Here is a 16,409-nt window from a genome sequence, read left to right as displayed (position 1 = left end):
AGCCCATTGGGGACAGGGAGCCATCTTTATTTATTTTTATTTCTCTATGTAAACCGCTTCAGGAACTTTGTTAAAAAGCGGTATATAAATATTCTTCATCTTCGTCTTCTCTCAGGCTGGTGAAGTGTTTCTCAGTGTGCCGTCAAGGTTCATTCATTCATCGGCAGCATTTGGAGATTATTATTTTTTAATTGTGGTTTACAAAACATGCAACTCAACTCTTGCCAAAGAAATAAAACCAGTCGACTCGGTGGAACCGATCAAAACCAGGAGCAGACGGATCCTCGTGTTTCAGTGCACATATTCTCATTATGAAAATTTTTATACTACTTTTGAGTGAGAAGTTTGCAAAGTGGTTTACGAGGGCAAGTTCACACACAACACACAACAACCTATTCACAAAGTCAGCGATCGACTTGACTGCGACCATCTGAACCCGTGCAGGGCAGAGCTATAATAGGGAGGTAGAATCCAAGGGAAAGAGTTGTGTCCTGCAAGGACAAGGCAGTGGAGTAGAATCGGGAATATTAATAGTTTAATGAGATAGATATTAGGTTGACTTGATGACACACTTTACTTTTACCTTTAGAGAGAGGCCAGTGCAGACTGCTTTTCAGTGCTCTTGCTGCTGGCTGCTTGTTAGCCCCGCCTCTACTCCAGGACTGGAAAACAAGTAACTAAAGCCCCATTCAAAAGCTGGCCTGGATCAAGGAATGGTTTAACCAAAAACACTGGATAATGGGATGATGGGAGTTGTAGTCCAATGCCTGGCAACCCAAGTTTGAGAAGCCCTGATCTAAGGCTTTAAAGATAGGAATACGACGACGAATACAACAAATATTTATATACCACTTTTCAACAAAAGTCCCCAAAGCAGTTTACGTATATATAAATAAATGAAATGGCTCCCTGCCCACAAAGGGCGCACAAGCTACAAAAGAAACATAAGACAGACACCTGCAAAAGCCACTGGAGGGATGCTATGCTGAAGATGCCATAACCCCCAACCATGGGGGCTGGGGATTATGGGAGTTGAAGTCCAAGAACAGCTGGGGACCCAGTTTTGAGAACTCCTGATCTATATGGACCAGAGACGAACTTTCAGTTTCAACTGGCAGTTCAGGCAATGCGTCCCTCTAACTTTTTTCTGCTTCTATGTTCCTCTCTTCCTACCCCTACCAGGTGGATTATTGGCCCTGCCCACCAGGAGTCTCATATGTTCTCAGGCTCGTGAGAACATCAGTAAGGGAAAATCAGTTCATTGTAGAACTGGAGAAGGTGCAGACCCAAGATGATCAGGGGCCTAGAGCACCTTCCTTATGAGGCAAGTCTACAACACCTGGGGCTTTTTAGTTTAGAAAAAAGACGACTGAGGAGAGACATGATCAAGCTCTATAAAATCATGCATGGTGTGGAGAAAACAGATAGAAAGAAATGTCTCCCCCTCTTACATAACACTAGAACCAGGGGTCATCCCTTGAACCTAATTTCCAAGAAATTTAGGATCAGCAAAAGGAAGTATATTTTCATACAACGTATAATCAAACTATGGGATTCTCTGTCACAAGATGTTGTGACAGCCAGCAACCTGGGTGTCTTTAAGAGGGGTTTAGATACATTCATGGAGGAGAGGTCTATCAATGGCTACCAGTCTGAGGGCTATAGGCCACCTCCAGCCTCAGAGGCAAGATGCCTCTAAATACCCACTTCAGGGGAGCATCAGCAGGAGAGAAGGCATGTCCTCACCTTTTGCCTGCGGGCTTCTCAGAAGCATTTGGTGGACCACTTTGCAAAACAGGATGCTGGATTAGATGGGCCTTGGGCCTGATCCAACAGGGCTTTTCTTATGTAAGGTGCAGCCTGGCAAAGGCAGGCAGGACAACCAGCAGGCGGTGGGCACGAGCAGTGGTGGGGCTGCCTGAAATCTCACCACAGGGCCTCCTCCAACCTTGCAACACCCCTGATTAGTACCGTAATAGTAATGTCAATATCTACAAAAGTAAAGGCAAGCTCTGCGACTGCTAAACGATGGAGTTGCTCACAGTTCTGCTGTGCCTGGGACAAGACGCCACATGCTGCCTTGCCCCATGACCCTGGTGGGGACCAGCCCCCTTGCCATACGAATACAAATATGCGACCAATATTTATATACCGCTTTTCAACAAAAGTTCCCAGAGCAGGTTACATAGATATAAATAAATAAGATATAAATAAATATAAACAAATGCATAATGAATGAATGAATGAATGAAATATAAAATCAAAAGTAAATAAATAAATAGATTAAAATAAAATAAAATGGCTCCCTGTCCCCAAAGGGCTCACAATCTAAAAAAAGAAACATTACCCACAACGGCCAGTGGAGGGATGCTGTGCTGGGGATGGATAGGGCCGGTTGCTCTCCCCCTGCTCAATAAAGAGACTCACCACTCTAAAAAGTTGCTTCTTTGCTCAGTTAGCAGGTTAAAATTTCAAAATGGATCCTAGCAAGCTTGGGAGAAGGTGTGGGAGCAGGGATGGTTGGGAGAAGGGAAGGTTGCCGGCCTCCTCCTTGTGCTGCTCACAAGCTTTGCAAGGAATAGGAGTCGAGGTACTCCTTGCAAAGCTTGCCAGGGTCCGATCAGTCCCAAAGAGTTGCTCCAATAACAACAGCAGAGGGCATCGCGCAATAAACCGCCGCCTGAGACCATGGCTTCACCTTGCCTCATGAAAGGAACGCCCCTGCCAAGCACACACTAGACACCCCATCTAATTTGACCCTAACTGGCGTAATGCCTCGTTTGCCAGAAAACATTTTTCCGCTCTGCACCCTTGCCGTCTGACCCAGTAAGCGCCACGGTGACAGACAGCTGCCGCAGAGTGGGAGTGAGGGTGAGACAAACACTAATCTCTCTTTCCAAGGCCCTTAGCAACAGCCATTGCTCAATTTGCAGCCTTATCCAAGGATGAGGCCAAAAAAAATAAAAATAAAAATCCATTGTAATCATAATTAAAGGCTGGCACCTCTTGATTACTAGGAGTGCCTAGAAATTAACGTCGGAAGAAGACGCGTCTGAGGCCCTGTAAAGGCATGTGGACTGCTGTCACAAAAATCAGCCCTGGCCAAGAGGGAAGGGAGAGGGCCGCAGCAGAGAACAGAGCTGGACTAGGACTGCCACCAACCACAGCCTCCTAGACTTTGTACGATACAAAGCTAGGCACTCCTGCTGATGCGTGCTCTCTGGCGTCCTCTCCGCTGCTGCTGTGCTGCTCCGTAAGGTGGAACCAAAGACATTAAAACAGGTATCGGATCACGGCAAACCCCGAAATCATCCAGTTGCATCGCAGGTATGTGGACTTTTTGCCTGCTTGCGAGCGTTATCCTTCCTGGTTCTCTCTCTTTACTAGGGAGAGGGCCTTTTCAGTGGTTGCACCCCGTTTATGGAACAGCCTCCCCAGTGAGATTCACCGGGCGCCATCACCTTTCCGTTCACTTGGTCTTTTAAAAATTGATTTTTTAAATTAATTTTTTTTAAAAAAGTTTTAAATTATGTTGTCATGTTGTGTGTGTGTGTGTTGTGATTTTGTGTGTTTTATGTGTTTTTATTGAATGTTTTAACAATTTGTTACGGGCCAGCTAACAAATAAAGTTCGTTCATTCATTCATTTATTCAGTGTATATACCGCCCTTCCTGAAGTGGCTCAGGGCAGTTTTACATTAAAATTAAAAACACAGAATAAAACAATTAAAATTGAGAATTTAAACCAGATGGAATCTCATTAAATTTCAGTTTAAAACTAGATATCATGAAAGGCCAGGCTGAAGAGGTGGGTCTTTAAGGCTTTCCTGTAGGCCTCCAAAGAAGACAGTTCTTCTACAGAGCTACAGCCTTCCTTCTGGAGCAACGTCTCCCAGCTTATTATCAAGGATGGTAAACAAGGGTGCCATTTCAAGTTGCCATAAAATGCGGCATTGGGGATAGCAGGAGGCGTCACTGGAATGGAGGTGAAAATCACAACAAGGGCCAAAGACCTGCTCTGTGTACACTGCCAAACATGCTACTTTTAAAAGAGCATACAGCTGCCACCACTACTGCTGCAAATATTTATATACTGCCTTTTCATCAAACGTTGTCAGAGCAGTTTACATAGAAAAATAAATAATAGACAAGATGGTTCCTGCCTCAAAAGGGCTCACAGTCTAAAAGCAAAAATAAAGTCGAAACCAGCAATGAACGTAGGAACATAGGAAGCTGCCTTATACTGAGTCACAACACTGGTCCATCTAGCTCAGGCTTGAATCTAGACCAAGGATTCTCAACGTTGGGTCCCCAGATGATATTGGACTTCAACTCCCATAATCCCCAACTAAAGCCCACTGGGGCTGAGGATTATGGCAGTCAAAGTCCAATAACATCTGGGGACCCAACGTTGAGATTCCCTGGTCTACACAGACTGGCAGCGGCTTCTCCAAGGTTGCAGGCAGGAATCTTTCCCAGCCCTACCTGGAGATGTCAAGGTGTGAACCTGGGACCTTCTGCATGCAAAGCAGATACTCTGCCACTCAGCTAATGCTAAAGGTGGCATGCATGGGTCTCCCATCCAGACACTGGCCACACCAAGTCCTGCTTAGCTTCAGCAATGGTGACTGTTTTGGGTGCTGGAACTCGATAGGGACATTTGCTTTCAGTGTGCTACATACAAGATAATCACTTTTAAAAGTGCCTCTTTGCCCAGTTGAAGGTAAAAGGTAAAGTGTGCCGTCAAGTCGATTTTGACTCCTGGCCCCCACAGAACCCTGTAGTTGTCTTTGGTAGAATACAGGAGGGGTTTACCATTGCCTCTTCCCATGCAGTATGAGATGATGCCTTTCAGCATCTTCCTATATTGCTGTAGTCCGATACAGCAGCAGCAGGGATTCGAACCGGCAACCTTCTGCTTGTTCGTCAAGCATTTCCCCACTGCGCCATTTAGCAGGGGTTTATACATTTTATATGTCATGCCTACTTCATATACGCTTCATAATAACCAGAGATACGGATGCCACCGAAATATTCACATGTAGTCTGAAATGCAGGAAAGGACGCCTGTCCCCTCCCTAAAGGACACTTTCAATTGCAAAAAGCAAACGTCTTTGAAAATGACATTTCTTAAGATTAATGAATATTGTGGCATCAATATGGATGCTGCTTTACAAATATATAAGCAAATAGGGCTCTGTCCCAAAAAGCTTACACTCTGTTCACCCAGGCAGAGGGAGAGGGAAGGAGGGGTAGGCAGGAGCAGAATATGTGTTTATTTCAGTTGCACGTACTTCTGAGAGTAGGCCATGGGAACTAGGAACATAGGAAGCTGCCATATACTGTCAGACCATTGGTCTATCTAGCTCAGGATTGTCTTCACAGACAGACAGTGGCTTCCCCAAGGTTGCAGGCAGGAGTCTCTCCCAGCCCTATCTTGGAGATGTTGCCAGGGAGGGAACTTGGAACCTTCTGCTCTTCCCAGAGCGGCTCCATCACCTGAGGGGAATATCTTACAGTGCTCACTCTTCTAGTCTCCCATTCATATGCAACCAGGGCAGACCCTGCTTAGCTAATGGGAGAAGTTGTGCCACCACAAGCTGGGTGGCCTAAGTTGTGCAGGCCTGATCTAGACCCAGTTGTTTTCTCTTCTTGTGCTTCTTGCAAGTTTTACAAGGATGCAATCAGTCCCAAAGAGCTGCTCAATGGCACCCCAATAACCAGCTGCTGGAGGCAACTGTCTCACCTTGCCTCATGAAAGAGCCGCCCGTGCATATGTGTTTCCCTCTTGGAGTAAACAGTAGCTCTGATGGACTGGGGCTGATCTGGATCTGGGCTATGGTGGTGCAAAGTATTCAAACTCTCACATCTGAGTTGGCTCTCCCTCTATCACAGTTTCCAGTGACAACACCACCCTGGTTCTTTATAAGCATTCAATATACACCTCTCTTTTCAGCTGGCCATTGCCAGAAAGACCCTCTGGTTCTCACCTGTCGACATGACAGCCCTGGAGGTGGCAGCGCTGGTGTTGCTCCTGGCATCTTCAGGTAAGGCCATATGTAAGCTTGAACTGATGACTATGCTACATAGAACTGAACTGCACATAAATGGCAAAGCATCTAGCACATCTTGTTTGGGTTTACAGGGCTGCCCACAAGCAGCATTCCCTTAAGGCTAGACTCTTATTTCCAGTGTCCCACCTTGGCTTTCTGAAGACAAATATAACCCAATTTCTCCTCAATTTCAACAAGATTTTACAATAAGGCTTTAATAAGGCTCCTGTTGACTGGATCAGAAGGCACCTTTTAAAGCAGAGGCAGGCAACCTTGGCTCCTTAGATGTTGAACTACAACTCCCATCATTCCCGGCCACAAAAACACCCCTGTTTTAAAGGGATGGCTCTTTTATATTTACCACAGGGAGAGCAACTTCCTATTATAGCATCCCTCCAGGGGCTTTGTTCGTGTTCACCTTGTGCTTATTTTTAGATTGTGAGCTCTTTGGGGACAGGGAACTATTTTCTCATTCCCTTTGCTAAACAAAACCCACGTTGAGTTTGTTTGTTTGTTTGTTTGTTTGTTTAATTAACTGATGTATAAAAATTCGAGCTGTGCATGGATGGAATTATCTGATCATAACCTTCTGCAGAAGGTCCCAGCTTCCATTCTTGGCAGCATCTCCAGGTAAGGCTGTGCAGAAAACTCCTGCCTGAAACCTTGGACAGCTGTTGCCCATCAGTGTAGACGGAGTAATGGTCTGACTCCATATAAGGCAGCTTCCTGCATTCCTACTCATTTGCCTCACATTTTAGATCTAGTAAAATGATGCAATTGAACAAAGACAGCTCCAAAGAAACGTGTAACTGTTTAGAGAGGCCTTGGGTATCTGAGCATAGAAAGCTGCTGTGAGAAAGCTCTTTCGGTGTGTGAACATCAGAGTCTCTCTTGAGGAGCCTAAAGAATAACAGATGTACTTGTCCAGTTACTGCACAGGCTCCCAGGGGAGAGCCGATCTTGTGGTAGCAAGCATGACTTGTCCCCGTAGCTAAGTAGGGTCTGCCCTGGTTGCATATGAATGGGAGACTAGAAGAGTGAGCACTGTAAGATATTCCCCTCAAGGATGGAGCCGCTCTGGGAAGAGCATCTCGGTTCCAAGTTCCCTCCCTGGCAACATCTCCAAGGTAGAGGTGAGAGAGATTCCTGCCTGCAACCTTGGAGAAGCCGCTGCCAGTCTGTGTAGACGATACTGAGCTAGATAGACCAATGGTCTGACTCAGTATATGGCAGCTTCCTATGTTCCTCCTGTTCTGCTCCAGGCCCAAATCAAAGTACTGATGTTTATCTTTAAAGCCCTAAATGGCTTGGGACCAGGTTATCTGAGAAACCACCTTGACCCATATGTCCCTAGCCAGACTTTGAGATCTTCTTCAAGGCCCAAATGGCCCCACCAAATGAGGTGAGCAGGGGGGATACTAAGGATTGGGGGTGGCACCCCATTTATGGAATAGCTTCCCTGGTGAAGCTTTCCTGGCCTCATCGCTTTGTTCTTTTCCATGCCAGATGAAGAGACTTCTGTTCACTCGGGCCTTTTAAAACAGGTTTTTAAAAGTTCTTTGTATTGTATTCTGTATTTTATTGTAATTTTTTGTTTTATTTTATGGGCTCTAATTGCATGCTTTATTCTATTCTTGTTTTATTAGGAGTTGCCCTGAGAACAATTTGTTATGGGGCAGCTAACAAGTCAAGTTGGTATTACAGGAGGACCTTGATATTTGCAGGGGTTCTGTTCCAAGCTGCAACCGTGGATACGGAAACCACGAATATCGGCTCATTGGGGGCCATGGGATTGTGGGGGCTAGGTTCCCGGTCTTTGGGGAAATTGCCAGAAATTGCCCAAAATCAGCCAAATTTGAGAGGGAAATGTGGATGGAAGCTCCCTACCATGCTTTGCTGGTCCCGCTGAGTCGTGCTGTGCCCCGGAACGCCCACAAATAGGTGGGAAATTGCCATTTCCCCCTCTCTTTTTAAAATGGAGCCATTTTGAGGTTTTGAAACACAAAATGGCCACCGGAAATGACCTCCGCTGTCATTTCTGGTCACCCCCAACCCGCGGATACATGAGGCTGACATGTTTCCTTCCTTCCTTCCTTCCTTCCTTCCTTCCTTCCTTCCTTCCTTCCTTCCTTCCTTTCTTTCGGCTTATGCCAAGGTCAGGTGTCTTTTACCCGACCACAGATCCACAGATCCACAGATAACGAATCCGCAGATATCGCGGCCCTCCTGTATTATTACTATTATCATTATTATCACTGTGACAGATGCTTTCATGGACCAGAGCCCTCTTCATCAGATGCATCAAAAGTTATTCAGAATTGGCATCTGAATCTAGAAGTGTCTAGAAAGCAGGGTGGAATCTAAATGCCTAAGAAATGCAAGAGGCACAGCCTGTGATGTTTCTATGCAAAGCTCAGCTGTATACCCGTTTGCATTTTCCCCACATGTGCATGTATGTGTATGCCAGCTAAGTCAATATCGTAGTCTCTTTATTTGATATTTACAAGCATAATACAAACTATAAAAACAAAACAGGCAATACGGTTTTGAATAGCCACATAGCAATCATTTCACTGTTGACAAAAAGACCTTAATGCAGACATTCCAAATTTGAAAACAAATATTCAAAGCATCAAATACACAACTTTTAGTACCTTTTAAGGCAGGAGTGGGCAAACCTGGCCCTCTAACTGTTGTTGAACTACAACTTCCGTCAACCCCAGTCACAGTGGCCAATAGTCAGGGATGATGGGAATTGTAGTCCAGCAACAGCTGGAGGACAAAGGCTGTGCAGTCCTGATCTGGATTTAGGGTGCATTTGCACATAACGCAAAACCGGAGTTGAAGGTACCAGAGGTTGCCAAACCTGTGTGTCCAAATGCATGGGATTCCAGTTCTATGCGAAGAGCAACCCGAGGTTTTGCTCACCAAACTCCAAATTAAACCTTCAGGTTGTGGTGAGTTTCACTGCTCCGTGCCAAGGTTGACAGCCACCTGCATGAGGAACTGCAGACTTGGTTGTCTGGAACCAGAGTTGAAGGAGGAAGCTCCTCCCTCTCTCTGGCTGTTATTGGCTGTGTGGGCTGTCCTTCATGCTACGTATGAATGCGGCCTAAGTTACTAATTAGTACTCCTATTGAAATTAATAGGATAAGTAAATTTGTCCTATTAATTTCAATAAGACTGCTTATGAGGCAGGAGGGCTCTGAGTACCCCCTGGTAGCTCGTGAGAGTTTGCAAGCAGCTGCCAGGAGTTGCACAAGCTGGCGAGGAGGGAGGAAGGGAGATGGAGGAGGAGGAGGAGGAGGAGGAGGAGGAGGAGGAGGAGGCGGCGCCCTTGTGAGCCGCCGAGGACGAACAAGCAGGCAGCAAAAACAGGGCTGCCGGCCTCCTCGCAAGGAGGACAAGAGCTGGTGGGAGGAAGGGAGGTAGGGGAGGTCAAGGAGAAGGCAGCGGCACCACTGCAGGTGGCTGAGCAGCTGACAAAAATGGGCTGCGGTGCTCCTCGTGAGGAGGACAAGAGCTGCTGAGGGGGAAGGAGGTCGAGGAAGAGGTGGCACCAGTGGCGGAGGGGGAGAGGAAGGGGGGCGGAAAGGGCAGCAAGGGAGACTGGCTGAGCCCTGAAATGGAGGGGGAGGAAGGGAGAACTAGAGGCACAGATACTCTGCTCCTGTCTCAGCCAGTTACTTTTTAATCGTGCTGGCCTTTCTAAGGTACCATGATGCCCTCCTTTCCACCTTCCCCCATACTTGCTGGAATGGACTAAAAGCCAAACAATGTGTCTGATAATCATGGCCTTACAACTGTCATGTATAACGTTTCTTTACTCAGCAGGAGCCATGGGGGCCCAATCTGGTTTGAGACTGGGACACACAGAGGGTTAAAGACCTCCCATGCCACGGTCCCAATCCAGATCAGTCCCCTGCAGCTCCTACTTTGCACAGAGAAAATAAGCACATCAGTTTTATAGGATGGGACCATAGCGCTGTGGAAGAGGATCTGCCTTGTAGGCAGAAGGTCGCAGGTTCAGTCCTTGTAGCATCACCAGGTAAGGCTGGAAAATACTCCTGCCTGTTTATCTTGGGGTCTCCTCCCAGTCAGTGTAGACAAAACTGAGCTGGCTGGGCAAATGGTCTGACTCAGTATTATGGAGCTTCCTACGTAATGATGTGCTTAATGTAAAGTGTCATTTGTCCCTAAGGATACAGGCATTTATTTATTTGATTGATTGATTGATTGATATACCGCCCTTCCAAAAATGTCCTTTGCTTTACTGCATCCCCACCTCACCGAGGAACTCTCCTCTTGTTTTCCATTGCAGTGGCAGCGCAGATAGGGACACGGATCATTGGAGGATTCACCTGCTTGAGAAGCTCCCAACCTTGGCAAGTGGCCATCTACGATTCGAACCGGTTCTATTGTAGCGGGTCCCTGCTGAACAGAGACTGGGTGGTGACTGCAGCACATTGCAAGATGCCAGGGTAGGTCCTCGAACTCTGTGAGGGGGAAGGACAAGCCATTTGCTTGCAGCCGTAGTACAGCTCAGAAGAATGTTAGGAGCATACGCTGGAAGACACCACATGTTGGCCAGTGCACATGTTCTGTGGCCTCCAAAATGGCCACCGCCAGCATAGAGAGGCCCAGAAAGGGCCAAAAGCAGCCCGAACCGGACCATTTTGAGACTGGAGAGAGGTAGGCGGGAGGAGGGGGAACCGCTGGATACACACACACCCCGAGGCGGTGAGTGTTTGTTTGTTTGTTGTTTTTTAAAAATGTTTATTTTTTACATTAGAACCCCTGAAATGGCCCTGAGCCAGCTGGCGGCGGGAGGTGGGGTTCAACTTGACCTCAAGCCAGACCAATTCGAACCGGCTCAAGTTCGAGCTGGTTTGCTCATCCCTAGTAGGAACTTAGGAAGGTGCCTTCTCCTGAACCAGACCCTTGGTCCATCTAGCTCAGTGCTGTCTACTCTGATTGGCGGTGGCTCTCCAGGGTTTCAGGGAGGAGTCTCTCCCAGCTCTACCTGGAGATGCCAGGGAGTGAACCCAGGACCTTCTTGCATGCAAGAATGCAGATCTCTCCCACTAAGCTATGGCCCCATCCCACAAGGGAAATATCTTGTAGTGCTCACACTTAGAGGCTGTTAACAAGAGCAGCCCTACCTAGGCTTGGGCTGTCCTACCTGAGGAGGTCTACTCACTCAGGTAGGGCTACCTACCTACCTCAGTCCTACCTGAGTAGGGCTGCTCATGTGAAGCATGATGCCGATCCCGGCATTGACCTCCTGGAAAATACTTAGGGTGCATTTGCACGTAACGCGGAACCAGAGTTGAAGGGTCCAGAGGTTGCTAAACCCATGTGTCCGAATGCATGGGCAGCCTGGGAATTTTACCTGACTTTTTAACCCTTTGATCCAGGCCTGAGCAGACACAGAGCCGAACACCTAGAGCGCCCAACTCACAGCATGATCCCTCAATCCACTGCATTTGTCGTGCAGTGCATTGTGGGATATCTGGAGGCTAGCACACATTTTCCTGGCTTCCAGAATGTCAGGAGGCTCTTAAAAGCACCAGTCATGTGGCCAGGACCATGCCAGATCATCTGGAGGAGGGGGAATAGGTGCTCTCCTGCCTTCCCCCCTCCGGCCCTCTCCGGTGCTCTCAAAGGTCATGTGGATTACCTCATAGGCTGCCATCCAAGCACAAACCAAGGCAGAACTTGCTTAGGAAAGGGTACAACTCGTGCTCACCACCACAAGACCACTTTTCTTTGGGAAACCACTGTCCTTTGAGGCAAACCCCTGCTAACTTTGCAAAGAGGCACCTTTTAAGATGGCGATTATCTTTTATTTAGCAGGGGGAGAGCAGCTTGCCCTATCCACCCCCAGCACAGTACCTCCAGTGAATGTTGCTGGTGTCTATTTTATGTTTCTTTTTACATTGTGAGCCCTTTGGGGACAGAGATCCATCTTATTTATTTATTTGAACGTAATAAACTTTGATTGATTATTTATTTATTATTTCTCTGTGTAAACTGCCCTGAGCCATTTTTGGAAGGGTGGTGTAGAAACTGAATTAATTAATTAATTAATTAATTAATTACAGCTTACAGAAAAATAGCCCTGTTCAGGCATTACAGAACATATACATACATTCTGAACATTATACCATATATTACTGAACCATTATATGTACGTAGGTACATACGAAGCTACGCCTCTTAAGAGGCGTGACGGGGAAATGTTTGACTAACAAGCAGAAGGTTGCCGGTTCAAATCCCCGCTGCTTTGCAAAGAGGCTGCAGCGATATAGGAAGATGCTGAAAGGCATCATCTCATACTGCGTGGGAGGAGGCAATGGTCAGCCCCTCCTGTATTCTACCAAAGACAACCACCGGGCTCTGTGGACGCCAGGAGTCGAAATCAACTGGACAGCACACTTTACCTTTATCTTTACGAAGGAAGCTGGCTTTTCCTAAGTCAGACCATTGGTTCTGTATTGTCTGCTTGGACTTTCAGCATCTCTCCAGGGTTCCAGACAGAAATCTTTCCCAGCCCTACTTGGAGATGCTTCTTGGGATTGAACCTGGGACCTTTTGATTCCTCAGCTAACCGCCTCTTGTTTTCCTGCAGCTACACCTACCTGCGCCTGGGGGAGCACAACATGATGCTTAACGAGGGTACCGAACAGCAGAAAAGGGCCATCCGGCTCATTGCCCACCCGAACTACGATCCGGTCAGCAAGGACAACGACATCATGCTGATCAAGCTCTCCTCTTCGGTGGCCATCAATGACAACGTCCAGCCCATCAATCTGGCCTCTCAGTGTGTCGCTCCTGGGACCCGGTGCCTCGTGTCAGGCTGGGGCACGACTTCCAGCCCTAGACGTACAGCACTAATCTCTCTGTAGAGGGGGAAGGGGCAAAACCTTTTGCTGGCCAAAAGGGCTGCAGGGTGAGATCCAAGAGAAGTTTCCCATTGGGGAAGCCTCAGCCTGTAGGAACAGCAGATGCTTTGGGGTTTCTCGGCCGAGAGGGTGCATTCCTATTATCTCCTTTTCGTTGCTTTGAGAACACATTTGCAGAAAAACAAGGTGTAAAGCAGGCCTGCTCAACTTTGCCCTCTCCCCCCCCCGGCTGTTTTTGGACTACAACTCCCATAATCCCCAACTATGGTGGCCAATAGCAGGGCTTATGGGAGTTGTAGGCCAACATCTGCAGGAGGGCCGATGTTGAGCAGGCCTGGTGTAAAGCTAAATAACAAGATGGAAACAAACAATGGGAACGCACATAGGAGAAAGATCACAGGGAATGCGGGAGGAGCCGACAGCTATGTGGACTGTCAATTTAATCACCCAAAGTAAACATCTTGTGAATCTGCTGCGAAGCCATTGTAGCTGGGGATTCTGGGAATTGTAGTCAACGACATCTGGGTATCCCTGTTAGAGGGAACACTGATCTGTACCTGTGTACACCATACACTCGTTGTACAGGTGTTGAGCATAACGTGTGAATGGGCCTTCTCAGCACACTCTTTTGGCATGCATCCTATGCAGATCAGCATGCCCGGCTGACAGAATGTGTTGGAGTGTGTTCTGCTAAAACAAATATGTAGATCATACAACCTCTGCACACCTGGGTCTAGGTATATTTCCTTGTGGATAAGAGCTTTTACTATTATGAAACAGCACAACTCAAAGGAGAGCTGGTCCTGTGGTAGCAAGCATGAATTGTCTCCTTTGCTAAGCAGGGTCCACCCTGGCGTGTAGTTGAATGGGAAACATGTGTGAGCACTGTAAGATATTCCCCTCAGGGGATGGGGCTACTCTGGGAAGAGCATCTGCCTGCTTGCATGCAGAAGGTTCCAAAATTCCCTCCCTGGCATCTCCAAGTTAGGGCTAAGAGAGACTCCTGCCTGCAACCCTGGAGAAGCCACTGCCAGTTTGTGTAGACCAGGCCTGCTCAACTTTGGCCCCCCAGCTGTTTTTGGACTACAACTCCATAATCCCCAGCCACAGTGGCCAATAACCAGGGATTATGGGAGTTATAGGCCAACATCTGCAAGCGAGCCGAAGTTAAGTAGGCCTGGCGTAGACAGTACTGAGCTAGATGGACCAATGGTCTGACACGATATAAAGCAGCTTCCTATATTCCTAACAGCATCAATAACCCTTGTCTTCACAGCAACTATCCCTGATGAACTTCAGTGTGCTTACCTGAACATCATCCCTCAGAGAGAATGTGAGGAAGCATATCCTGATGCCATCACTGAGAACATGTTGTGTGCGGGTCGGAGAGAAGGAGGTGTGGACTCCTGTCAGGTGAGGAAAATAGCTGAATTTTCAGCCAGGTCAGCCTCCCATATCCCTCACATTTATATTCTAAACCAGGGCTGCTCAACTTTGACCCTCCTGCAGATGTTGGCCTACAACTCCCATAATCCCTGGCTTTTGGCCACTGTGACTGGGAATTATGGGAGTTGTAGTCCAAAAACAGCTGGGGGGGGAGTTGAGCAGCCCTGTTCTAAACCTTGTCCCGAGTCACATGATCATTTGAACCTAGGTGTAAAGTTGGAAACCAACATTACACCTTTTGGGTCCCAGGGCATGGTCTCAGGGCACGCAACACAGCCACCTTGCTGAAGCTAAGCAGGTCTTGGTGTGTTCAGTGCTTGGATGGGAGGCCTATGTATGTCACCTTTGAGGGTGGGGCAATACATCAGCTTTGCATGCAGAAACTCCCAGTTTCAATCCCTGGTATCTCCAGGTAGGGCTAGAAAAGACTTCTGCCTGAAAGCCTGGAGCATGGCTACTGGAAAATACTGAACCAGATGGACCAATGGTCTTCCTGTGTTCCTATTAGCATGATTGGGTGAGCCCATGCCAAGATGACCAATTATGGAGGTTTGTGTGGAGTGGTGAATCCTAGATGCTCATCCTGGTGTGCGTTCACACAACCATGCTAATGTCAGTGACCAACCTTAAACATAGATTAGAACGACTGTATGAGCAAAAGTAGGAATAGAATCTATTGTAGTCAGACATTCATTGACGCAACCAACTGTTGGAATAGCAAGATCCGCATATTATTTCCATTTAGACAGCAAAGAGCTTTGTGCCCCAGCTGAGACTCTGGAATGGGAAAACGTACCAGCACCACACCACTGCTCAGATGTTAGCTTCCTTTGCCAGCCCCCATCCCGTCAGGTGGGGCCGGGTTACCACTGTCAAAGCTGATCAGCCATTAGGTGCTATCACAGGCAAAGCCTTCTTGCCAACCAGCAAAACTCTGTTCCCATTGTTAGGGCCACACTAGATAAGGCAGTGCCAATTACATGCCCCAAATGGGAAGAAAGTGGGCAAGATCCAGTCTTCAAAGCAAAAGGAGTCATATGCCTCCTCAGAAAGCAGCAACAGCAGCCATCCAAATCACCATCTTTCTGGGGAAGGGTCTGTAGCTCAATGGAAGAGTATCCGGTTTGCATGCAGAAGGTCCCAGTTTCAATCCCTGGCGTCTCTAGCTAGAGTTGGGAAAGACTCCCCCCTGAAAACATGGAGAGCCGCTGCCAGTCAGTGTCGACAATACTGAACTAGGCGGACCAATGGTTTGACTCAGTATTTGGCAGCTTCCCATGTTCTTCCTGTAGAGGTATATGATCTAATCAAACTCCATGGTGCGGGGTGGCCCTTTTTGCCTCTACAGGGTGACTCTGGGGGACCACTCATCTGCAATGAAGAACTTCAGGGTATTGTGTCTTGGGGGCCAGAGGTGTGTGGCCAGCCTCTAAAGCCTGGCATCTATACCAAGGTTTGCAACTACACTGGCTGGATCAATTCGACCATGCAGCGCATGTGACTTCTCCACGGACACAAAGGGCATAAATAAAGCGTAAGAAATAATCTCAACCAGCATCTCCCCTTTTCACCCTCTTGGGCACTGCTGCCCTCAGAAAGGTCCCATTTCCCCTCCTCTCTCTGCTCACACAGGGATGCATATCAATAGGGCATAGCCAGCTCTAGTGGTCAATGAGGCCAGGCACTTGTTGAGGCTGCTAAGAGCCCACCAGCTCAAGAGGCAGCAGGAGCGAGAATTGCACTGCCATCAGCTTTCCCAGGTGCGGGCAGAAGACAGAAATCACAAATTCCAGATGTCTGGAAGCAGGAGCAGACAGCACCATGTGTATCTGTATGAATGCAAAGGATTTTGGAGAATGATGCAGCCAGGGCTGGCCCTGGGATAAATGCCACCCTGGGCAAGGAGTGCCTTCGACACCCATTCCCCCATGGTTTGTTTATCACTGTTTCCAGTTTGTGCAGGGCTGCAGAATCTAATAGAGGAACAGGTCCTGCTGTCACAGGCA

General features: G+C 47.6%; 1 protein-coding gene across 1 annotated transcript; it reads left to right on the top strand.

Annotated features, from left to right (window-relative positions):
* The first annotated feature begins 5,997 nt into the window (after positions 1-5,997).
* On the top strand, positions 5,998-15,904 carry LOC128332805 (trypsin-like). The gene is made up of 5 exons (XM_053267567.1): positions 5,998-6,046; positions 10,374-10,533; positions 12,684-12,937; positions 14,234-14,370; positions 15,752-15,904. Exons 1-5 carry the CDS (start codon positions 5,998-6,000, stop codon positions 15,902-15,904), a joined length of 753 nt encoding a protein of 250 aa, XP_053123542.1.
* Positions 15,905-16,409: the final 505 nt, after the last annotated feature.

The sequence above is a fragment of the Hemicordylus capensis genome, chromosome 7, assembly GCF_027244095.1.
Source record: "Hemicordylus capensis ecotype Gifberg chromosome 7, rHemCap1.1.pri, whole genome shotgun sequence".
In the NCBI taxonomy this organism is placed as follows: domain Eukaryota; kingdom Metazoa; phylum Chordata; class Lepidosauria; order Squamata; family Cordylidae; genus Hemicordylus; species Hemicordylus capensis.
This window is presented reverse-complemented; position numbering and strand designations above follow the sequence as displayed.